The following is a 26,909-nucleotide window of genomic DNA, read 5'->3' as shown; positions in this document are numbered from 1 at the left end:
AGTAGTATTAAACACAGCTCATTGTGAATTCAGAAAAAAACTATATTTTTATTATTACTCATAATTATTGCACGAGCAACTATTTTAAGAAGAACTACTTATTCCGTATGAATAAGAATATAATAGTAAACGCTTTTGAAGTTTCAAACGTTGTTTATTGTAAGGTTATGTGTTCAAACGATGCACACATTGAACAGTTGCATGTGTCTAGCATGTACTACAGGGAAGGGGTGACTTTTGTCTCTCCCTTGAGGAACAAATCATATAAACAATATACTGTACCAGTATACTATCACAATCACAAGGCAAGAAATCTTTGACCTGATTCACAACTTAACTTGACTGAGCGATATAATCTATTGTAATCTATTGTGCCTTGTGTTTTTGTGCCAGTGAAATGAAACTAAATTTGCTTGACGAAATATATTTCGCACACAAACACATAAAATGTTAGCAAAGAGCCACGATTCCATCTCATTACTATTTTCCTTAGACCCGGATACCTTTGAACCAGTCGCCTTTCTCACCGTGGAGTCTGCTGGACTCACCACAAGTAGTAATATTCTGTATATTTTTTAGAAGATAAAACACTCAGTATTTTTCGCTTACCATCTTAATTAACGATTCAAGTGAAACTGTATCAACATAAATTCAAGCAAAGACTTCATAAAAGCAACACTTCTAAAGTCTTCATCAAGACTAAACGAGTTAATAAAATTAGGTGACTTAAATTACAGAAAACGATGGAAATAGTTGCTTAAGTAAGAAAAGTTTTGATTGTATTTGGCAAAGTTTTGTAATTCTATGCGAGTACAGGCAATTCAGTGGGGAATTTCACTTGTATGCTGGATGCTGAGAATTATGTGGCCAGTTCTCCCTGGATAACGTTACATTCAGCCATTTTGTACCAGTAATCACTTTGTATTACTCTCCATCACTGGTCTACTTTTTATTTGATAATCGGATGAATTAAATTACCTCAACATTAATGAGTACCGACGAATTGCTTTTAAACACTTACAATATAGATATGTGGCAAGTCATATGTTTAGGTGGAAAGTAATAAGCAACAAACAACAAACAAACAAACAAATCAAATTCAAATTTAAAAAGTAACTTCTGTAAAAATATTTGTGAAAACCCATCTCCAAGCTATAGCCTAAAGCCCCTTTCTATACCAAAATAAATGTGCCTGCTAAAAGTAATAATCCATACGGATAGGATGTTTTTAAAAATTAAGTCTATGTTTTATAATGTTGCGATACAGGTTTTTTTATAACTACTTAAACATTTCAATTTGTATTAATCAATTTCAGGAAACGTATGAAAATGTATACATATATTATTCCTAAAACTTGCTAAAACGTGTTTAGTTACTAAGCTTTTGATATGTTAACTGTTGTACAAGTAGGCTAGGCCCCGCCTTCGCCTCACAAGAACTCGTGTAGTTGTGATTGGGCGAATTCAAAGCTACCAATCACTCGCATTGACTTAAAAATCAATCATGTACCCACCTCCTTACCCCGTCCTCGTCCCACGCCTTCTCGTTGCTGCTATAGTCTTGATATGAGGCAATTTGAGGAATTACCCAATTAATTTCTTACTTCAGTTTTGTGTTAAAACAAACAGGTGTTTTTATTAAAAAAAAATAAAATATCAGCACATAACCAGTAAATTCAATTTAAGTTTTTTGTGAATAAATTAAACAATTCATTTCGTTGAGTCAAAGATGGCTCATAATATTTGATTCAGATAAATCTGTAACACTTGTCATCAACCTATTATACCGAGATATTAAAACAAATCATTTATAAAGTTTTGCATTGCAACTAAAACCTATAACATGCCTTTGATTGTAAAGCAGTTTTTTACTTTGCATGAACCATTAAAATATACCAAGTTTGTAAAGGTTATACATTCATTACAAGAAATAAAGTTCGGTCTGCCATCTTTATAGTACTGTTGAGTGTACACAGTAGTAAGATGCATCTCAAGATTGATGCAGATTTGTTGTGTGAAAAAAGAGGAACCTTTCTCTTTTTTTTTTGTTAAATAATGTTTCCACCACTGTCCTAGACGGATTACATTCGCAATCGGAAAATTTAAGTTTGCTCCACTATACAACTATGTGGAGTGTTAGCTTATCAAATCCCAGGTTATCAAATATATGGGTTTGTCTTAGATTTTTGAATATTAAATTAGCAAATCCTATGTAAGACAGGAAACAAAAAAAATCCACAGTACAAATAAGTTGTATTTAATTAGGTTACTTATAATAAAGAAAATGGCTTATTCATAAAATGTAAAAGCCTTTAAAATACTTAGAACTTTATATTTATGACAAAATCTGTAAATCACAATTATAACGACTTAAAGTAAAGTGCCGGACCTCTGAGAAGGATGTTCGGTCCCCCAACACCAACTACCTGTGTGATCATGAGCATATCCATAGCGTATGTAGTTATATAGAAGGACAATAATAACTCATTCAATGTTTATTGAAGCATTGGATTCACATTGAAACGGGTCTCGCTCTTAAGACGTGTGAAGCGTTTCTTTGTATGAATTATATTCAATGTGGTTATAACGAGCTTAATTTGATATGATAAATAACTAGCGATTTAGTCAACTTCTTAAAACCATATACAGTACTTTAAGTTATTGATTAGTAGATCATGCCTTTAAATTTTATATATTTTAAATCATTATGTTTTTTAATAAATTGAACCAAATATTCATAAACTACTGACGGGGGTTTTATTAATTGTTTTTTTTTTATACATATCAAAGAATTGAGTCGCCGATTTACATGATCGTAACAAAGAAAACTGTTTTTCGCATAAATTATCTAATCGAAAATACAGTATTTATACATTTGGTTTGTTATCTTATACAGGAAAACGATTTATAAATTTCTAAAAATTAATCTGGCCTAGAACAAATTTTTCTGTAGTTTCTTATGACTGTCCTCGTCGGGGAAAAGTTTGATATGACTACTTTTTGGTCGCGTGATTTCATTAGCGCTTGCAATCTAACATTAATGGTTCCTAAAATGAGACTTTTAGAAGAAAAACGGTTTACATCACTGCTAATCCCTTCGTTATAAAAACTTATTTACTGTTATGCAAATAACAAGTTCATATAAAAAGATATTCAAAACTTTATACAACATGGGCATTTTGGTTTAAAGTAAATGATTTCAAATAAGATACTGGCAATCAATCATTTTAATAAACAGGTTTTAATGGTTAAACTTTTTAATATTTCTTTGGGTTTGATATGTATTTATTTATTGACATGCCAACGTCGTAAGCCAACACTTAAAATTGAGTGAAAGTAGACGACTGACGAGTATATCTAGGTTACAATTTGAAATTAATTGCAACAAAAAATAACTTTAAAAAACATTCGACAGCTCATAGAATGATAATAGATCATATAAAAAAATATTTAACAAATAATAAAATTATAACAATAAATAAGTTTAAAAAGGAATAAATATAACAACACATAATCAGTGAGTCAACAGGTACTAACATGCCGCGAACCAGCTGCACAATGGCTCCCATACAAAAGCGTCTAGGCAAGTCGAACATCTTCTTAAGGGTTGCTTCGGTTTTCCTTCTTAGAGTGGTAGAAGTCAAGATTACAAGAAAACACTGTTGCCCAGCCTGAGGATCCTTGGCTATGAAAGTCATTTGCTGTGCCTCCATGGTTGGGATTCTAGACATTTCTGATAGTAGTTCTGAACAGTGCACATGAGCTTGTACATGAAACCAACATTGGCAATGCACTTTATGCAAAAGATGGTTGGATTTTCAGATCCTCAGCCAGGACATCGGTTGGCACCTTCCGATAGTCATATCCCTGACGCACTCCTACCAGAATCAAACATCTTCTTTGGATCACCTCAAGACGATTGCATCCACCCACTGTATACGGAGACCAGATCGGAGAAAAGTGTTCTCCAACCACAATGCTTCGCCACTCACAATGTAAAACTTTCAATGCATTTGGGTTATTCACACTGTAATAGGAGGGTTCAAATATTGTAAAGAGGAAGTGTTTTCCAATGTTGTGCGAGTTGGCTGGAAGTGTTGTTAAACGATAACTTGTTGTGCTGACCAACAGAATAATGTTTCTTTAATAAGGCCAGTGCACTTAATAAGGGAGTGAGTTGTATATGTGGTGATGGTGTGGTGTACTAAAGGACAGTGTCCTATTCGGGGAGCTGGAGCGCAGGGCATCTCTAGCCTTGGGTCCATTTAAGGCAATCTTAGTAGGTTTTCAAAATTGGGATTTAGAATATTTTTCCAAATTTGGGTTTCTATTGTAAACTAAACCATCATGCATTTTCCAGTCAACTCTGCCTTTTTGTTTTACCTTTTATTTGTATTGTTTTGTGGGCTGTTAAAAAAGTTAGGTTTTGTAAACGAGTGCTGATTTTTATTCCTGAGCTACGTCACCCAAGGTAATAGTGGGCAAACCTCCTACCACTAGCGGCTGGGGCACCTACCGTTATAATACCTTAGGTAGGATCTGCAGATGAAACTGAGCCTTGTTAGCAATCGAGTTGATGAGCTCGTTAAACTTCGATCGCTGCAAAATATCAACATTATCTTTAGCGGACATGACTTTAGAAATATGTCCCATTCCAGCATGTACATGATGTCCGGAGTCCAAGGTTGATATTTCCTCAGGATTGATCACCATTTAGTGAACTTCAGACAACGAGACTGTCGAGGCAAATTTGAAGTCGCACTGAGTACTCCTCCACCCCATCCTCCTAAACACTCTGAGAACGTCAGCAAACTCAAGACATCCAACCTCGATTGAGTCCACCAGATCGTTAATAAACAAGTTAAATAAGTAGGGTCCCATAAGTGATCTTTGAGGTACACCCGATGTCTGATGGAACGGTTGTGATTGCCGATAAGGATAACAGTTAACGTGCGGTCAGTTACGTAATGTTCCAACCAGCCAAGTAGGCCTAGTGGTTGTAGAGAGCCATATCCTCTAAGTTTTGAAACGAGGATGCTTTGGTTTACTTTGTCAAATGCTTTGGTGAAGTCGATATAGGCAACATCCAACTGGAAACGTGATCTAAAGTCGGACAGATGTTTATCTTGTAGCACTATTACATTTGTAAAATTGGAAATCGTAGATTTATGGAGACAAACCCGTGTGGATTTGATAAGATAATACCTTTGATTAAGATCCTCTGTCCGTCCAGAACCAAGCTCTCGAACAATTTACCGAGATTAACAACCTAAATGTATTTAAATCATAGATGTCCCATTATGTAATAGCGGATATAAAATGTTATACCTTTTACCGATGATCGTTTGAAAATATTGGCACTGTTTTACTAAAACAAGACAGTTTTAAGTTTATTCTTACACTTTGGACTAACTATCTATCGGGTTATACCACTACATTTCCTAATACATTTATTTGTCATTGTTTTTTTTTCAAAATACTTTAGACTGTAGGTACTGTGATAAGTAAATTTAATCAAGAACAAAAATAACCAATAGTTTATGCCTTATACCTAATACATTATTATAAGTATATTATAAATTATTCGGAACTTTTGGGTACATATACATATATATATATATACCTGTAGTATATGACGTCAGCTGACCTACTGTGTTCGGGGTTCCGTCAGTTAACAACAGTCCTTAATTTGTAAGCAATTTTGTAAAATTTTTGTGGCCAAAGAATCAGCTGACCTCAGTTAGTAATAAAGTTATAAAATGCATCATATTATTAAAGCTATCACATTCATATGTTCATATTCCGATGGGAATAGCCCAGTAGCACCTCAATCTCAATTGGTATTAGTATGAATAATAGCCTAATTATTGTTGTTTGTCGATATAAATGATTATAGTCATCGTCCAAACACGCGTCACATCGTCGGTGTGGAGAAATGTAACAAGACAGACCTGGGGGCCACCGGAAACTCCAAGGGACGTTATCTCCAGCTTAAATCTAACTTAATCCTTGACACTCTACTTTAGACCTGAACTTTGTTCATTTCCTCAGTAAGGTAAATACCACTAAACCTTCACTACCGCTGTCTCGTAGAAAGTATAACGCACGAGTTTGTATTCTATTTAATCGTTAATAAGAGACGATTATTTCTTCTAAAGATCGTAGAATAGCACGTACAATAAATGGATGACCTTTTTATGGTGGTCAATTTATGTTTGTAATATCAATACAGAACTTCGCATTGCATTTGTTTACATCTCATCTTTTTTAAATCTCTAACTATATTATCAACACTTAGAAAAAAATTTCACAACTGAAACTTTAAACTCATGCTGTTAGCTTACGATAGGACTTACGGTAAATACATAAAAAGGTGTTAAGTGGTGATCGCAGTCAATTGAGCCCTCAATATCAACATCAGACCCAATAAGCGCATCACAAGAATCTAGATATTTCCTCTTTTTTCCCCTATGGACTACAGGAGGTTCCGAATATAAAGTGTCTATATGTACAACTGGATACAATGTGGTTCCAAATACATAAATAAAGGGATCTATATTTTTTTATCCTACTATAATATTATAAATGAGAAAGTTTGGATGTATGGATATATGGATGTATGGATGTATGTTTGTGACAAGTGAACGCGAAAAATACTGGTCGGATTGGGCTGAAATTTGGCATGACGATAGCTGACATTCCCGATTAACATATAGGCATATTCTTATTTCAAAAATCCTTTCGGGCTCCGCCCCAGTGGCTCTGGAGTTTCCCATGTTAACCTAATGAGAAATGGAATTATTGAATCTTAACAGCTGTTTCAATTAAACAAGTTGGTCCTGTTCTATGATGTTCAATAGCATTAAAGTTACAAGGATTACCAACAGGGTGCAGCACTATTATTTCTTTTACATTTATGACAACAGCTAATTTGCAACCAAAAGGTGAGTGAGCGTAGCGAACGAACTTCAACCTGGAGGCGAGTTAGCGAAGCGAACGAGCTAAACTGAAGGCAAGTGAGCGCAGCGAACGAGCTAAACTGAAGGCAAGTGAGCGCAGCGAACGAGCTCCAACCTAAAGGTGAGTGAGCGTAGCGAACAAACTTCAACAAGGACGTGATTGAGCCATGCGAACGAGATAATCTTGAAAATTAAGAAGTTAAACGGGGCAAAGCCCGTGGGTTACAGCTAGTTTTCTATATAGGTGGACTTAAACCTTATTTCGTGCTCAAAACCACTCATTATCACATTACATAGGTATAGGCTATTGGCGTAACAGTAGGCGTAATATAGTAGTTTACGCAACGATCGAGTGTAAAATCTAAGTTACGAGCCTTGGCGAGTACCTAAACTCCTACAAGTGTCGAGTTGCGTACAGTACTTTACTTACGACTGTTCTTTAATTGTGCTACTAAAAATCACTCATCACTTCTAAGAGAGGTTAATTTTCTGTTTATAATCTCTCATAGCCACTGATTGTGATGCAACGACTTATTGTCCCATTACTCACTCATTGTTCAATCAATTAAATTGGTTTTCTTTCAAAGTATTTCAATTTTACCTATTTTCTCCCAATCCTTGAATCTCATTAGTCCGTTACTCGTGTTGTAAAGTCAACTACAATACTGTTAAGCCAGCAAAAAATTCTGTTAAGTGAATATTTTTAATTCCAAGAACTGAACTAAAATGTCTAGTTTAAAAACAGCCGTAGGTAAAAATAATAACATTTTAATATATGATTTTTTATATACACGAAATGTCAAAATAACTTAATATTGCTTTGAATAGGATCGATTTGGAAAGTGAAAAGAATAATTAACAAAAAATAAAAAGCAGTAGACTAATTGCACTTATTTATCGGTATCCTCCTTGGTTTCCTACATGGGAGGAACGACTCTCGACCACAAATCAAAAATGTATCAAAGCCACACCAAAAAACTGTATCCGTCTCGCTGCTACAATTCCAAATTTATGTTACATCTACTTCTGATGGCAACAATACATAGGATATTGATAGGCAGATCGTTGCTCGCTACTCACGACCATCCGTCAACTTCGCATTCAATATTTTCTGACAAGTGTGAGTCCAACCCCAGGAGAAATAACAAGCAGCATATCTAGGAGCGGTGCAGACCCTTGCAATATGCATGCTAGATGGATGACTTGTCCGTGATGTGACGTCGGTGCGATGCCACAACAAACAGCTGTATTCCCGTCACAACCGTGGCAATATTTCCTCCTTATTCGCTTAAAATATCAAGACTATTGTGATCCCTACACAATCACATTGATGAACAATCATTCGATTTCTCTGAGACGTAAGCCATGGGAGTTTCTATCTTATATATTCAAAGTAAAATAATATTTAGAGGGATATTTTGTTCTAACACAGGGATAAAATTAGATTTGTCAATTGCATATGACTTTAAGACTTTTTGAATGTATTTAAGTAAATTTATTTTAAGAGTATTATTTGATAACGCCTTAATTTGACCACAAAATGTATGTAAGAGACACGTGAGTCATCCTTGGGTATAATTGAGATACAACTAAAAAGTAATGTAAAAGAAATAAAGAATGAAAAGTATGGCAAGTCCAAAGATAGGGCAGTTAAGTTTCGCTATTCCAACAACACAAGATCCCTATAATCACTATACAGTACTTTGCAAAAGAGGGTTAAACTCACAATCCGACCTATATAGAGTTATACCCTGGCTTTATATGGGTGATTTCCAAAACAAATAATTACTTAACCATTATTATAAATTCTACTATGTGTGGTATTTGAGAGAGCATTTTAAAGCAACCCACCCATCTCGATATAGGCATACAAGTAAATTATCTCTCAATTCTTCACAATTAAATATTAATGACCGAAATAATAAGGCATTTATTTATGACAACAATGTTTTAGTTATTTTTGACAAGATATTTTAGGAAATTTTTGAACCGAGGTGCTTGTATAGTGGCTATTTTTAATAATAAAATGTATTATGAAACCGATTGTACTAGTCAGTTAGGTTTTACTAGTTAGTGTAGTATGTAATTATAACAAATATATGATTATCAGGAAGTAAAAGAACCGAAGCGATTGTTTAGTGACTATTTCATCAAATAATAAATTCGTTACACCTTATTATGCTAAATAAAAACGCATACAAACACGTTTCTTAATAAAGGTTATATAGGCTTTGTAGATATGTTTATTATTTATTAGTAAATAATTCTATCAACCCTGGATATTTTGGTATTTTACCAGTCAACTCCTTCGTAACTAGAGATTTTAATTAAATTTAAGGGAAGTAAAATAGTAAAATAAACTTAATTGTCCATCATGCTAAGTGTTAGATGCGTATACTTCATGATTATATTCAGACTATAATCAAAACTCTATTTTGTCATCTTATCAGGTATTTAAAGAACGAGTGGTACGCTCTAGATATTTGATCCTTTAGAGTGGAATTTTTTGTGTAACTCGTGGTATATAATGTTAAGGGAGGCTAACAGATTCCGAGATTTTGTTTAAATAACATATATTATACATATTATTGCGTTATTTTTCCGGCCAGAATTTAATATATGACATTTCTTATTTTTCTTACAGTCTATTTACTTAATGTCCTACTTATGGATTTATAATAAACCCAACGTACTATTAAACTAACACTGAACACTGCTGATGGAGAATACATTACTATTCTTAAAGTAAGTAAAAGTAGTAAAAGCACAAACAGCTGTAAAATATTAAAATTTTTCCCAATGTTTGAATTTTATTAAAATATTGAAAATGAAATGAAATGAACTGAAAAATCCTTTATTTTTTCAGGCAAACAGCTTAACCTCACAATTTCTTTTCTTTTTAATAAATAATATTGCAAACAATTATTTTTGTATAGTGAAATCTAGTAAACAAAGCTATTTGGCATAGCAGAGCCCATGCTTAGCATACATAAACGCTTGTTCTGCCAATCTATTTGACTAAAAGCTTTTCCCTTTTTATGCCTCCTTGCATTTTCCTAGATCATATTCAGAGCTTGAATTGTCAATCCAAATGTTTAGGTTTCACCATACAATTTTATAAAATTTTAGTAATTTAAAATAAATATAAAATTTAAAATCTAAAAATTTAAATTTAATCTAAATTTAAATTAAATTGAATTAAAATTTTAAGATTCTTTAAATAAAAAAAATATATTATTAGGCTTACTATCACTTCAAGGTAGGATAAAAATATGCATTAACTAATATTTCAGGTTAGGCCTAATATTTAAACCCTACTGCCATGCATCTTTAGTGTTTGAATATCATTAGAAGTATTTTTAAGTGTAAAGTGCAGACAACACGACGTGTATTAGCCGGTAATAATTTATCACGGTACCTAAGAGATGTTTATTTGTTTTAGCGAATTTCCTATATTGGGAATAAGCTATTACCGTATGTCTCGTAGTAAGACCTAGACCCGGGACGATTAACTTTTACGTTTTGACGTGTTTACCAGAGGGTAAAAATACCATCCGTTCAAATTGAGATATATTTATATTATTATTTATTAACTAGAGAACCCGTGCGGCTCAATGAGCCGCATAGTATGAAACATAACGCCGAAAACGTTATGAAATTGTTATGCTTAATAAAGTAATTCTAGTTAGGCCTACCTCTTAGAGTTGTTTAACACTTGTTAGAAACTATTTTTAAATATCTCTATTTGCGTCGTCAAAGTTCACCTGCATTATTTCTGCTCTCAGTTTTAACTGATAGCTTCTAATGAATGCTAAACGATCTGCTTCAATTCGAGCTAACATGTTGCAACAAAGTTTTTCCAACATTGAGAATTGAATAAAACTGTTGCCTAGACATCCCCCTGATCAAACGAATTTTCTCCGTAGAGAATCCTGAAAAGTGGGGTGATATCAACCATTTAATGTGCTCCATTTTTTACCCACAAACTCTGGGTTATCAACTGGAAAGCTATAATCTGCTTTGAATAGGCTAAAGCAGCAACACCATTGATAGTTTATTAACGTATTTTAACGTGTTGTGTGTTAGTCACAGTATATGCCCCGCATCAGAACGTCCTCACGTTGTTCAGTGGGGTTTCTGTTAATACCTGTCCTAAAGTTTTGAGAGTATGGATTCATTTGTCGAAATATGTTGGAAAACTTTTGTAGCTATAAGATGTGGATAGCAATTTTCATTTTCTCTTTTTGAACAGCGTATTTAAATGTCATCATCAGTTTGCCTCTCCTAAATCATAAAAATAAACTTGACTGTAACTACTCGATCGTTGAATACATAAACACTAATTCCTTCACTTATGTCTAATATTGCCACTAAAATTCAGTCAAAAAACTTGTTATACGTTTGTCCGAGGAACTGGCAACATAACCTAGAAGTAAACAATCCATTTGTGTTTTTCCTCAATTAAAGTAGAGCGAGTAATACAAAAGTTTACAATAAAAACATAAAGTCCGCCAATATTTGGTATAATCTTACTACTTGAACTTATCAACTCAAGGCATTATTATGGTTTCTAATAAATGTTTTGAAATATCTCGATCTGTCAGTGTCATAAGTAAAAATTTCTTGCATACATTCATTTGATATGACATTAGGCAAGTTCATTTTACAACACTATGGGCTTCGTATATTTTTTCACTTCCAAAGTAAGCTGCATAGCAGAACTGGCAAATATTATTCATCTCACCAAGTGCATGTGTATATGGATGTGTATCTTTTAGATCAGGCCTCTCGTTCTCTATTCTCCTCATACACATAAGATACCTTATTATTAATTGTCTCCTCCTCCCGTTTTCAATATTTCTTCTTTCAACTTGAGGCATTTTCCGTCCTTCCAACAAAACTAATTAACTGTTTAACTTGGTCTTAACCTACTGAATATTAAAACATTAATATTTAATCCCAAAGAGCTAATGCGTTTCTTTTTATAAACAGCTGTTTTTTGTTTTTAAATTTGTTCAATGTATTTCTTAGGGGGAAAACCCGACCTTTGAGAGGGTCTCACGCCCTTAAGAGTGGAAATTTTAAAGTTCTAAGACCTTATTGCAAAACTACATATTGAGACGAATCTTTTGACACCTTAAACGTTGAAAATGGTCCACAAATAAGAGAGGAGTTGCGTTAACAAAATACGGCTTCACGTATTATATATATAGATATAGAAATATTATTTATATTATTATATTGATTATTTATATTATTAATATAGAAAGATTATTTATTTATAATTTCTTAATGTGTGTGAGTCTATTAGCACGATAGCTCCAGCAAAAAATCATCCGATCTTGATGAGATTTAGTCCAAATGTGTAACCTTACGTTTATTCGAACGAGTTTGCAAACCAAAATAATCAGAGCATGGAAACGGATTCTATGGGAGGAGGGGAGGTTTATGGGGTAAATTAAGTTCGTTTTGTTTTTCTAGTCAAGAAATAAAATGTCTGATTTCTTCCTAAGACATTTTGACGAGCTTAAAGAAACAAATAATTTAAATCGTTAAATAGTACATTGACGTGTTTTATTGGTGATTGGTTAAGGAGAAAATTCCTATGTTATTCTTTTAGAGTAAACTGTTGTTATATTTTTTACAAAGTTGTCAAATTTATTAGTTTAAACTAAGCTATTGACATTTCACTAAATACATACTTTATTGCCCTCCCAACAGGAGTCAACCTAGGGACTTGTTATTACACCTAATGTTATTAAAATAGAGTTAAGTTAAAGTACAATCAGACAAATGGAAATTCGCTTAATCTGCATGTTTGCTGTGGCAGGGGTATTTTTTCGTTGTAACTACAGTATTTATAGTCTTGCACTGACTGGCAGCGCTCAAACATTGTTCCTAGAAAGCAGAAGATCAGTTTTCGAGTCATGTTTGAGCAATAAATTGGCAACATCTGATTTGTGTAAGTCTCTGGGTATTTGTACTGCAGAGTATGGGGAGGGGGAGGGGGGTCTCAGACAGATCACATCATTCATGCAAAATCATATACGGTTGTAAACATCTATATCTCCCAATGTGATGAGTGTTTTTACACTTTCATGACCAGTGAGCCAACTCAAACCCACTCGTTATGAGTGGGGTCGTAACCACCAGCTGACAACTAAGAGTAGTAACTACTGTACTTTAGTCACATTATATTATATAACTCATTGTATTTTATTGATTATTCTATACCCAATTGACAGGCATTTAAAATATGATTTATTACGTTACATTATATGTAGTAATGTAGCTAAAAAACTAGCGTTATTCTACAAACAACCCAAAGGTTTCACTAATAAAAATATTAAATAAATTTTTTGAATGAGAATAACAATATTTTACGTATAGTGTTAATTACAGAAGTATGCAAGTCAAATAATTCAATATGATCAATAAAAGTTCTTTTTAGAAACCGTTGAATTTGTTATAAGTTATTAGAAGACTTGTGTATATTGTTCTCATATTTGATATTTTAAGCGTTGACTGTTCATAATTAACATTAAAATTGGTTGTCTTTTCGTTTACTCTCCAAAACGATGTCTTTATTATAGTTGAAAAGCCATTATGATGAATTTGCACGGCCCTCAGGCAAGTTCTGTTATTTTTTAATTGGACTCCGTTTTTGTTTCACCCTATGTCGCTGGGAGCATCGGCGAAACATGTCTGTTGTTAATAATTTTTCCCTTGTATTTCTTTCCAATTACATAAAACAACTCACTACGTTACTGAACACTGCATAGGGAATATGATGTAGCTAATAATACACGAGTTTTGAATAACACTAGGATCAAAGATTTTAGTCCACAGAATGAATGAAAAACATAGTTAACCGACGAGTTTTACGTAGTTTTGTTCAACGTTTTGAAAGCAAATCTTTTTGGTAGAGTTCTGTGTAACTTTTTGGGGCCATTTAGTCAAAATTGAAAAAAATAGGCATATATATTTATACATATATTTTCCTGTCATTTGTACCTCTATGGAGATACATTTAATTAATAATCTAAATTTAAAGATATGTAGAAAATGTAACCAAAAAGTGTAATTAAGTTCAAAGTTAAAGATATTAGCTCGAGTTATTACGTTTCCCACATATGTATCCTATACTCTTATACAAGCAATGTTTCCTTGTATGCTTGTATGTATGCTTGCACCACGATATCGAAGACGGATTCAACAATTACCTTAAAATAATGTAAATAATTTATTTCTAGCCTAAATACGCGATTGACGAAAGACACTACCTTGGAAAAATTCGTATTTCTCTACGGAACCCGTTAAAAAGTTTTGTCATTGGCCTTATGGGTTGCCAGTTAACTATGCTAATGGAACAAAATATTAAGGAGAATGAAACAAAAGACTTGTAACATGTGTTTATAACAAGCTATCCATAGTATACTAAAAAATTATAAAATACAATAAAATAGTTATTTGTGCAACTAGTGAGAAAAGTGAGCAATTGACTCACTCGAGAGAAATCCTTAATCACGAGCCGTAGGCGAGTGAGGAATGGTTTCTCGAGTGAGGCAATTGTACTTTGCACTCGAGTTGAACATTACAATTTTCCTACAGTTACCATAAAACAAATAAATTTGTGAAGAAACATGACCTATTTTTACACAGAAGTGAACTTTTAATATAACATTTAATGTAAGGTGACAAATACATCAGTACAACAGCTGACCAGCTGATTTACAGCCAGTGCTGCCAACGTATTTCGCGCGCATACGACGTTGCCTGCATGTTACGCGCTCACTATTTCGTTCCTTCACGTTGCAAATCTGGAGTGAGACAAAGTAATTAGAGTGAGACAATGTTAACATTGTCACACTGATGAGCAAATTGGCCACTTTGCTTTCTTAAATCAGTGAGAGAACATGTACGTTGTTAGGTAACTGTAGGAAAAATAAGTTCTCGACTTCGTCTCGTACTGAAAAAAAAACTACCTCGAGCCGGAAAACCCCCATTTTCGGGCCTAGGTACGAAATATACCATTTCGAACAACATAAGGTAGTCGTTGTCTTGTTCAACGTTAGACCTATTGTAACTGGTTTAGCATAGTTATTGCCCTACTCAATGGGTACTTTTCCACTTGTGCTGGGCATCAGTTGATGGTTTTGTTTAACAGTTCGGAAGCGGCAAGTGGTAAAGTGGCAAGTGACAGTGTGGTGGTGGTCGGTAAGCCGTGTGTAGCGTTATAATATGCATTGCTATTGTGCGGTCAGCCACAACACCGCAGCTCTCAGTCCAGGCTTTGTGCTTCCGACAAAAGGGAATAATGTAATTAACTTTCACTAAATAGAAACTCCAGTCAAAGTATTATCATTCGCGAAATTCCAACTTTTAAATTGCCGTCTCATGTGGAAAGAAAATTGTCAATTCAGTATTTAATATTTCACTTTAATAGACGGGCCTCTTATCCCCAGCATAAGATAAGAGCATAAGGGGGTTGCTTTTAGATATTTTGGTGTTGAAAAACAAACTTGTGAACCAAATGTAAATTTAAATTATTAGAAACTACGGGTATCAGTTGCATAAATACTCAAGGGAAATGGATGTGTCTATAGAAAATAAGTTCAAAAAGATAGAATAACATAAACAGCTGAAAAATAATGATTTTTCGTTGTAAAATAAGGCAAATTGTGTTTCAATCTGAATAGTTTAGCCTTATTCTACAATATTTTACTGGTAAAAACTTGACATTTCAGCTTTTTTGTTATTCGATTCTATTGACCTTGGTATCGTTTAGTAGGAAGTACTAAATGAAAGTGTTTTAGGTATGCTTCGTTTAGTCTTGTTAACTATAACAATTAAAATTGTCTCTAATTTGATATTTTAGATAGAACTAAATTTACTTTAGACTCGCAACGGGTGCATAATAACGGCCGTATAACCATTTTTGCTGCAGTATGACGAAAGAAATGTAATAATAAATAATGAAACCTACGAATGACTCATGATTTGTTACCATTTATAGGGTTGCATTTAGAGATTGAGAAATAAAGTAGAGATCGGTTGTATATAGCATAACGTCAAAAGTCAATGTAATTGCTGTACTATCTGCAATCAAAAAATACAATACATTGTGTGAATTCATAGTGGTATGTCATTTCTTGATCAGCTCATCCTACTAATAAAACCATTTTAAATTTCAGAAGCAAATGCATAAAAGAAAATTGCGTATAGGAAATGTGACGTTTCGCCTTTCTATAATTGCAAGTTTTAAAGAGAAATAAACTTACTCAAACGAATTTTACATTTATTAATCTATAGCTAATTAACTAGTCATAAGAAAATAGCTCGGAATATTAGAAGTATGGGGCAACAGCAAGTTCATGCATATTACAGCAGCGGCTGGTGAGATTGAGGCTACAGCAGTGGTTTTCTTCATCTTCAGAGCCCTCCATATCTGATTGCGAACAAAGACTCGACGGTTTTAAATCAAAATACAGATTATTCAATATACATACAGTATACTATACTTCATTTAAAAACAGACGGAACATGACTTACTTACGTTAGATTCTAGTGAAACGTTCGGTGTTTTTTACTAAATGGACGTTTTTATTAGGCTATTTTATCAACAGACATTAATTGAGCGGAGCGAGTGAAGCTCTTTGAGATAGGACCTTATGCCAACTATGTATCAATTAACTCAAAAACAGCTGAACATTACTTTAGGTGTTCCCCTCGAATGATGAAGTATTGTATTGATCATTAAAGTTTTTTTTAGTTTTTATGTTGTAGTCTATTTTTTTATTAATTTTTATTAAGAATAAAAGATTGTGTGTTAATTATTTTGTTATTTTGTTCACTCCGCCCAATTGGTGGACCTGAGATCGCACACCTAGTATCTATACCTGAAAATTAAATTAGCTAGGTGTACACTGTCAAGCCATCATCAAAGTTCCTTTGTGTATTCTCAAGAATAAAACTGCAATGAGGTTTCTTTATGCACATTTTTGACAAATGATTCTCTAAATAACTTTAATATCATTTTTAAATGCAATATGGAAGAATACCGATGATATTTTCCCAGCACAGGGTCCTCTTTGTCTGTAAACTTTTCTCGTGTTATGCCAAGTTCCGAAATTAACATTCAGACCCCGGTTTCGTCATAAATTCCAAACATCCGACTGTAATACTCATAAGATTTGGTACAGTTTCCAAGGATTTGTTTCTACCAATTTCTGAAATGTTCTTTATTTCTTCTTTCTGACGCCATTTATTAAATTTTCTGCGGACTCGGTGCCAAAAGACGAATGCTTCATCGTCCGCATGTTAAAAAATGTTGCCAATAAAAGTCTTTTACGACTATGTGGTCTTAACAAGTCCTCAGCATACTAACTCGCTGAGCTCTATGTCATTGAAAGAACAACGTAGCTCTTTATGCAATAAACTAGATTTATTGATGGCGCCAAAAAGAATAATTCTAAATTCCCTTTCGTATTACAAAAATAACACGATTCATAAATAAATAATTGATAAATAATATGTGATTGTAATACATAATTTAATGTTTTAACGGTCTGCAAATCACAATATTGTTTAATTAAAGTAATACGCTTAGAAAATAGGCCATTAATATTGTACAAAATATTGGTTTAACAACTGTCTACTAAATTATATTCTTCCTATTTTGTTTTTCCAGATTCTATGACAGTAATTGATATATGATTTTTACCTCTATACACTTCTGAGAAATACTCCCGAAAGTGGCAATGACCTAGTGAAATTATTCAATTCACTGATGTTGATCGTACCAAACGATCTTAGACAAATTAATTTTCGGTCCAGCAGTGTGTAGGTATAGAACAGCATCAGCACTAGTCCGTGGGGACTGACAGATGCGCTCAGTCGTCGTCTACCAGGGATGGTGTGGTAGACTGTTTGGTATAGCAGTGTGTAGGTATAGAACAGCATCAGCATTAGTCCGTGGGGACTGACAGATGCGCTCAGTCGTCGTCTACCAGGGATGGTGTGGTAGACTGTTTGGTATAGCAGTGTGTAGGTATAGAACAGCATCAGCATTAGTCCGTGGGGACTGACAGATGCGCTCAGTCGTCGTCTACCAGGGATGGTGTGGTAGACTGTTTGGTATAGCAGTGTGTAGGTATAGAACAGCATCAGCATTAGTCCGTGGGGACTGACAGATGCGCTCAGTCATCGTCTACCAGGGATGGTGTGGTAGACTGTTTGGTATAGCAGTGTGTAGGTATAGAACAGCATCAGCATTAGTCCGTGGGGACTGACAGATGCGCTCAGTCGTCGTCTACCAGGGATGGTGTGGTAGACTGTTTGGTATATAATGCAAGAGGCGGGTTGCAGCTTGCACTACGTCTTAGGGTGTTTACACAGCCATCAATAATACATGGCTCGTGCCGCATCTGAGCCCAGCTGAGCCACATCCGTCATACACTCAGTGTAGCAACTAATAATTTACAATAGTAGGCTATCTGAAAACCGATCGGAAACACTTAAATTAAACAAGGTTAAGAGCATATTTAGTAATCATACTAACCTACTAACTATATTTTTAAATGTAACACTCCCTCGATTATATTTAACATAAAAAACTCAACATTAACATACACATAGGAAATTAACATAAAAAAGTTATCATGTTAACATAGAACTCGATTAAAGTTTTATGTTCACAATATAAAAATTGGGAGACTGACATATCTATGATTGTATCAGTAGAATAGCAGCTGTATAAAACTAGGTCTTAAGGGACAAACTATAATGATACTATATTCTTTGTTGTAATTGAATTTTTTTTTTTATTGATTTGATGTACCATAGATATATTGTAGTTCAAAAACATTAACTCATTTAGCTGTTTACGCCTGATCAAGAATATTCTTTAGGACTTAACACAATGACTATATTTCAAACTAATATCTCCCGCATATCACCATATCAGATTCAAAAATACATTGAGAAGTTCTATAGAGATGTTTCCGTATAATATGGTTAGTATAGTACTAAAAAGTATTATATTTGTTGTTTGAAAAACATGGTTAAATAAACTGTTCAGAGATGTTTGATATAAACAAAAATAAATTAAGTAGTTATATAAAAACTTGACTTTATACCACCAATATCGAAAGACTAATAGGTTTTACTATTGTGATTTCAATCTTTTGCTATCCATTATTGAATTAATGTTTGGAAATCAAGTATCTTAAAGTATTTGTTATGAACTCACCACACTACCGTTGACGGGTTCGGTCACCGCGACAGTCTACCTAGAACAAGGGAATGTGTCAAGAGTGTATGTCAACTAAAACACTTGCACAAATATGCATATAAACATTATATATAGATTACTAGTAAGGTATATTTGTTGTAATATTAAAAAAAATAAAGAATTATTCATATTATGTATATGCAGGAAACATTGCATCTAAGTATTATAAAAAAATGCCTAAGTTTCAGGCATCGAGGTTAAGAATTACTGCTTCATCCAGATAATTTTCTTCTGTTGGTTATGAAGGCTTACAAAAGGTTTGATGAAAAATTAAATACCTTAAAAACAGATAACAGTATAAAATCGAAACAATATCCTTAAAAATATGAGGCTTTTGACTGCCGGTAAAAGGGGCTTCCCAGGGTTTTACAATCGAGGTTATAAAAGGCGACCCGTTTAAAGCCCATTTCTGTGTAAACGCCAGAGAAACGAGAAACTCAACAATTGTTAGCAAGAAATTATTTCTTAATTTCTAAGGAAATTACCTTCATTTCGTCCCAATTTGCATTTCAGACGGCGAACGAAATCGTCTTAAACCTAATGAAACAATCCGCAGCCCTACAACCAGGATCTGAGCGTTGCCGTTGAGCGTTAGTCTCCTAAACACATTTGCAATGTGCTGTTTTACAAAAGCCCCTTTAACGACTAGGATATGCATTTAGTTAGGGTAATTGAAACTGCATTTCAAGTACCTCTTGACATTTTATCAGAACATAATTACTGTAAACTTTTGACACTGCACATAAAATTGATTTTACGTTCAACACCTATTAAGCTTCATTTAAAATAGTATTTTCGATGGGGACCTTTATTGGTTTGAATTTACATTTAAACAAAAGAGGTACAAGAGTGGTACACAGTGGGGATGTAGTCAGAAAATATTAACTAATTTCTAAAGTGAAAATAAGTAAAACTTCAGTTACATGTATATTTATGCATAATATAATTACGGATAATAAGCCCGCATCTTACCAACCACCCTACATTAGTTGGGAATCTGCAGTACTGACGTGTGTTTGCGCATCTATCCAATCATATTTTTTGTCAGAGAAAATGCACATGAGCGTATTTGAAGTTTTCGTAAAATCTTATAACCGACCACCGTGTTGTAGGGGTTAGCTTAGTAGTAAATCATTAATAAGTAAAACTCAAAGGAATCCCATGTTAAGGCCAGTAATAACTCCTCTTGATTTATAACCTCACCACGATATAGCGTGACCGATCCCACAATTTTATTAACAGTAAACATTATTGCCTCTGCGACTATTCTTTGTGGCAGAATGTAGGTTGTGGCAACCGGAGCCAAATAAAATAATCAGTAAAATGGTTGATATGACAAGAAAGCTTACCAAAAATAACATGAGAAGCTAGCTTACTTTGATTTTACAGTTAAAAGACACCAGTAGAGTAAACATTTGTTGAAGGAAAACCCCCTCATCGGATGAGACCAACGTACAAGTGGATATGTTATTATTATTTTTTAAATTTTATAATAAAGTAGTGGAGCGAATATTACAGTTAGTCCTACTATACAATTAGCGTTCATAAATAAATATCAGTTATTTTGTAGCTCGTAAAAGGTAAGTTGAAATGTCTTACGAATAAAATCTCCACATGGTTCTGTGGTGTTTTGTCCTTAGATTTGCAAGTCTAGTGCAAATTAACATTGTACAATTCACAAACATGATTGTTCCTCATAGCAAAAAAAAAGAAAGTCATAGCCTTACATTATAAGTAGGATCAGGAAATTAACTTGGTTTTGACCAATGTATAAGTTTGATAATTGTTTTATGGGAATTTTAAACTTTGTGTTCAAAGAAAACGCGAGTCGCATCTACTAACTAAAGTGCTTATATTTAGCTATTTTAAAATTTTGAATACACTTGACTCAGGCATTACACAGTTAATTGTAGATGTCTCCACAAAGCAGGAGAAGTTTCCAGAGATATTAAGATGCAAATGTGTAAGACAAAGGCGCGTTAATTGAGGAAGCACAATGCCAGACGAATGCCGCTTTGTACAGAAGCTTCTTGTGCCCTGTTCAGTGTCATTCGGTAAGGTAAATCACAAACTAAATGTTTCTTGAAGGGGATCTGCTCATGCGGCCAAAAAAGTACACTACTCAGCTGATGCTTGTACGTTTTGTTTTAAGTACAATCATTGGTACAATACAAACACAAAATCCCTAGATTGCATGTATTTTTATTGTAACTTGCAATATCGTTAAGATTAAATATTCTAAATGTCTCGTACTCTTGAGCACGTACATATATAAGATGTACATGAGTAAGTTTTAAAATAAAGTTTGAATGATAATAAGGTACATACTATATACAGGGTGTTTGTGAACTCTCTCGAAAAAATTCACAGGATTATTCCTTGGGTTAAAACATGAATATTTTACATTATAAACATGGGTCGCCGGAGCCTCGTTTTCTGTCTGTCTGTCTGTATGTGTTTTTTATAAATAACTTTATAACTCGAGTTTGAATCGAGGTACAAACTTTAAATTTGACACACTTATGTACTTTAACGTGTTACACAAACATGCAAAATTTCATTTCGTTGACTATAGCCGTTTCAAAATGGCGGCCATCTAAAATCTTTGATCTCAAATAACATGAAAACCACTAGAGTTACAAAAAAAACACAAGAATAACAAAATGTGGGAAATTTTATGCCAAATCAAATGACACCTAGATCTTAAAGATCGGACAACAAACAGCTGAGTTATAAACTTTTTAAATAATTAATAATTTCTTTACTGGCTTTTAATTGTTATTGTTTATTCTTTAAAATCATCTGATACAGAGTACATTACGTAACCTTAAACAGATCTCAATAGTTAAGGTAAAAATAGGACACTTAATACATTTACCATCTAGTAAAAAAACTAAATGTTGTTGTTAGGGCAAACCAGCTGTCTTACATTGTTGTAACAATTTAGAAAGGATCAGATGATTTCAAATAATAAACAATAACAATTAAAATCCAGTAAAGAAATTATTAATTATTAAAAAAATTAATAACTCAAAATAATCATGTGATCATCATCTCAAAATCGTATGTCCAACCAGCTGTCTTACATTGTTGTGACAATTTAGAAAGGATCAGATGATTTGATTCAGATGAAGAAATTATTAATTATTTAAAAAGTTTATAGCTCAGCTGTTTGTTGTCCGATCTTTAAGATCTAGGTGTCATTTGATTTGGCATAACATTTCCCACATTTTGTTATCCTTGTGTTTTTTTTGTAACTCTAGTGGTTTTCATGTTATTTGAGGTCAAAGACTTTAGATGGCCGCCATTTTGAAACGGCTATAGTCAACGAAATGAAATTTTGCATGTTTGTGTAACACGTTAAAATACACAAGTGTGTCAAATTTAAAGTTTGTACCTCGATTCAAACTCGAGTTATAAAGTTATTTATAAAAAAACACGTACAGACAGACAGACAGAAAACGAGGCTCCGGCGACCCACGTTTATAATGTAAAATATTCATGTATTAACCCAAGGAATAATCCTGTGAATTTTTTCGAGAGAGTTCACAAACACCCTGTATACAAACTTTAAAGGAAGTTGTTTTGAATAGTTAAAGGCGATACACATTCGTGGTAAATTAAAGATTTTCAATCACAATGCAAACGTTTGTAATTTTATTTGAGACAATCGTTATAGAATTGACTGGGCGCATTGAAGAAGTTAACGTTTTATATAAGCCTATTGTTACAATTTGTTATTATATATCGTGCAATGTACTTTCCTAAAAACTGGCAAGTTATGTACTTAAATGTTAGTCAATAGTATACATTTATTCAACGTGTTTGTAGTGATAGTTAAAACACAGGACACACTAGAATTTATGTTTAAATTCCTTTGTATGTGATAGTAATTCAATTAAATAAAATATAGTTAGATAGATATTCTAGATCTACACAGCATGCGATGTAACAAGAACTACCAAACTTTTACTTAGGGGTGTAGTGGTGAGAGCAAGTAAAAGAGAAAATTCAAATGTGAAAACAAAGAAAAGTTAATTGAGTAGGAACAATGTAAGACAATAATTGGCTTTTTGTCCAGGTGTCTTACCAGACAACCACTTAATACTAACTAACAGACAAACATAGACTCTATGGTACATCTAGTAAAAGTGAAACCATCATCATAACATACAAACTATAGAATTAAAAATATATATACAGTATTTAGTAAAACATTAGTGGTAGGTAATCAATTAAATCTTTAGGAGACAATTAGCGTGGTTAATTTTAAGTGCGTGTCTGTCAAATGAGGCTTTACACTTACATTCAACGTAGTAGATAAAGAATTATATTTCATATACAGTTCTGGTGCTTTTTAATCTAAAACAAATATCCCTTTTGTAGTGTAAATAATTAGCAAGATATTTAGATGTACCTCGTGACGTTTGATAAAATTAACCTGTATCAAAGTATTTGACATAAATAAATCCTCCCTGTATGTCTTTGTTTACACGGTCAAGACAAATCATGGCATTACAAATAAAACATATATATTTTGAATTCTATTTTAAGAAAAGTCAATCAATATACTTAATCGATTAACTAAGCAAACCTCAATTAATACCGAAATGGTTTACTCCACACAAACAACAATTTCCTGTTTAATTACTGAACCGTCCCATCTTGTATCAATAACTATTTGCTAATCGAACACAATCTAAGGTGGTTTAGTTTAATTTGTTGTACAAGCATGTAGTAGGACAACCCAGTCGTGCAATATACTATCCAGTTCATTATCATATGTAATTAGATGGACTGGGAGAGCACCGGCACTACTGTAATTAGGTCTGATATGATTCTGCGTCTGCGGGCCTATCAGATCACCTCGGCTTTGAAGTCCCCCAACGCCCGCAGGCTCATCACTGTCCTCCACCCCCACCACGACCTGATTACCTCGGGCGAGGCCCCTTGGCGACCACCACGACCATCATGGCTGTGTTCACCTTGGAAAAATACAGTGGAATCTTTCAAATCTTGGTTTTAAACATTTTGTTGAAGTGGTAAGTAGTCTCTAAGATCAAAAAATAAACTAGCAGAGCTATAATAAGTAAAAATTAATTACTAATAAAACAGGTTGGTAGTGAAATCGATTGTTTAGAGAAAGGAGCACTGTTTCACTACATCGACTGAAGTGAATTATTGTATTCGAGTTTGACACAATAATTGACACGGACCGGTAATGGAACAATGAAACGCCAAAACCATGTAAATTGCTTAAAATCTAGTGATTAACGATATAGCAACTGCCATGATTAGTATAACACATAGCTTTATGTCTAATGGAAATCGGGGGAAGGGGTATTGTAAGTAATAAGTCAACAATACTCAAGTTATCAATAAAAATATGGAGTCACACTGGTAACAGATTGCTGCTTACAAACAAGTTTATAATTTTAGTAGCTTGTCGTAGTAAGCTGAATAATTTATTTGATTTGGTGAATAACGGACGCTATTTCGTAATTTTTGCATTTATATTGTTGTATTTTAAGACTATTTTGTAATTTTTAGTTTGATTATTACTGTAGCATTTTCTATAAAAACCATATTTATAACTTTCAAATCGGTAATATAATAGTACAAACAAACATTGATAACACTTGATTTAAGGAATACAGAATACAGACTGGGACAGGTGGCGTCGTCCTGTAATCCAGCTACTAGGAGGTCACGAATTGAGGATATTTATAGGCATTCACTGTGGATGCGATGCTCCCTGGTGTGAATTAACGTCCGCACTAGTGAGTACTACGACTATCCGCAGTACTTTCCTAATAATTAGACCAATTCGTTAATTACAAGGAAAAATGTGGTTCGGATTCCACTGTAAACTGTAGGTCCCTTAGTTGCCATAAGCTGTATGGGCTAATAATTAACAGCTGTGTCTAAGGAATATGTCGGCCTTAGTCACTAACAACACTACAAGATCGCGCCACTCATTCTACACTCATCCTTCACTCATATTTGGGTTAAAATACGCACATAGTGGCGTCCCCATCTTAAATAATTGATAATTGATAATTTACCTACAAGAAAATATTACGTAACTAGTAACAATATTTATTAATTTAAAGTTATACTGTATTTTGTAACATGTTTTGTTTATTCATCTTTCCCTAAAATTGATTACAAATTTGACTACAAATGTCATAGTTATGTAAAATGTTCAAAGCCGAAAGCACCTATTTCTAAAAGTTGGACGAAAACTCTCTCAAGTTGAAGAGAGAAGGGGAAATTTAAAAGCAGCTGTTGAAGTGTTTACTGCCTGGGTCCGTTGTGCTAGAGAGGGACTCCCAGTACAGTAGTAAACCGGTGATTGGCCAGGCCAGCCGCTATGTCATAAACACTGGCCCGCCAAAGGCTAATTATATATTCAGCATTGCTCATACCCCCTCCCGCTTGGCTCGTAATACAACTCTTACAGAGTCAGATAATGAACATCAACGTAATTCATAATGAATATCTGCAACACAAAATTAGTTGTAGCGAGTTAGCCTACTCAAAAAAGAAAACAAACTGCTTATTCGGCGAAACGCAAACGTGTCTTGAATGGATATTAATATTTTGGAAAATTACACGAAATTCTATAACTAATGGATATGCAGTATTGTTGTTGTCAACTGAATGTGTGGAAGTGTGTCGTACTTAAGTTGATAGTCAAGATTTCCAATCACGAACACCCCTTATTGTGTAGCAAATTGCACGTGTAAGGTAGAAGAGAGCCACGGCCTCAGTTAACGATCGCATGATGTATCCGAGGCCGGACTAGGTGGAGACATTAGTTTAGCGTTGCGTCAACCCACCGACGATCACGCTAGCCTTCCTTAAACAACACATTTTGACATCAACTTTCTGCCTTAATTATTATTCAACCGTACAAGACCGTAAAACATCGTGCTCGCTACACAACTTGGAGGAAATAAAGAATAAACTTCATTTATTGTGCTACTCTGTTCCCTTCCCGTGAGAAAGTGAGACAGTTGCTGATATTGAAATTGATATATTAAAACTACGTTTAACTAGGTGTATTTTTGTGATTCTAATTAATAACACAAAATGTAATAAAAAAAATAAAAAAAATAAAAAAATCATCAGTCAAACACTATTTAGACACATGTCATGCAATGGTAAATACAAAAAAGAGTTAGTAAAATTAATGATACAGGGTGCGGTAGAAAACCCGATCTATTTTATGATACTGGTTGATCTTTTGTTCAGCGACAGGTCGTCTGAGAGTGGTGGGGGGGTTCGTTGGAAAGCATACACGATGCCATTACCTGTAGTAATAGAGTAGTGGTCACTTGAGCAACGTGCGTTTGTTATCGAGTAGAATTTAAAAAGTTATGATTCAATCATTGCAACTAAGCAGCAGTTTCGTACATTCTTTTGATTAGGGTGACGTGGATTCCGTCGAGTAGCACAATCAGTGGTGGGCTACCAACTTTAGAACATCGGCTTCTGCGTTTAAAAAGTAGCGGACAAGCCGTCCAAAGCAGATCGGACTCCAGACAACTAACATTCGATAGAGTCCGGGCTGCTGTGTACAGTCCTTGTAGGACCACCCAACACAAGCATCTGCTTTATGTCTGACCGCTCAATTACACTAATGTTGAGGTTCG

The 26,909-nt window shown here is 33.9% G+C and overlaps 1 protein-coding gene across 3 annotated transcripts in view; it reads right to left on the bottom strand.

Annotated features, from left to right (window-relative positions):
- The window catches only part of LOC128983912 (nucleolysin TIAR), a 557,066-nt gene that overhangs the window by 332,507 nt on the left and 197,650 nt on the right, over window positions 1-26,909 (bottom strand). For 2 of the 3 annotated variants that reach the window (XM_054403178.1, XM_054403196.1), the window contains exon 2: window positions 19,210-19,245. The exons of the other annotated variant lie outside the window; for it this stretch is intronic. In XM_054403178.1, coding sequence (XP_054259153.1) covers window positions 19,210-19,245 — 36 coding nt within the window. The remainder of the gene's footprint in view (window positions 1-19,209; window positions 19,246-26,909) is intronic. 3 annotated transcript variants of the gene reach the window in all.

The sequence above is a fragment of the Macrosteles quadrilineatus genome, unplaced genomic scaffold, assembly GCF_028750875.1.
Source record: "Macrosteles quadrilineatus isolate MER2022 unplaced genomic scaffold, UCM_ALF_1.0 Scaffold_1__1_contigs__length_201487025, whole genome shotgun sequence".
Classification (NCBI taxonomy): domain Eukaryota; kingdom Metazoa; phylum Arthropoda; class Insecta; order Hemiptera; family Cicadellidae; genus Macrosteles; species Macrosteles quadrilineatus.
This window is presented reverse-complemented; position numbering and strand designations above follow the sequence as displayed.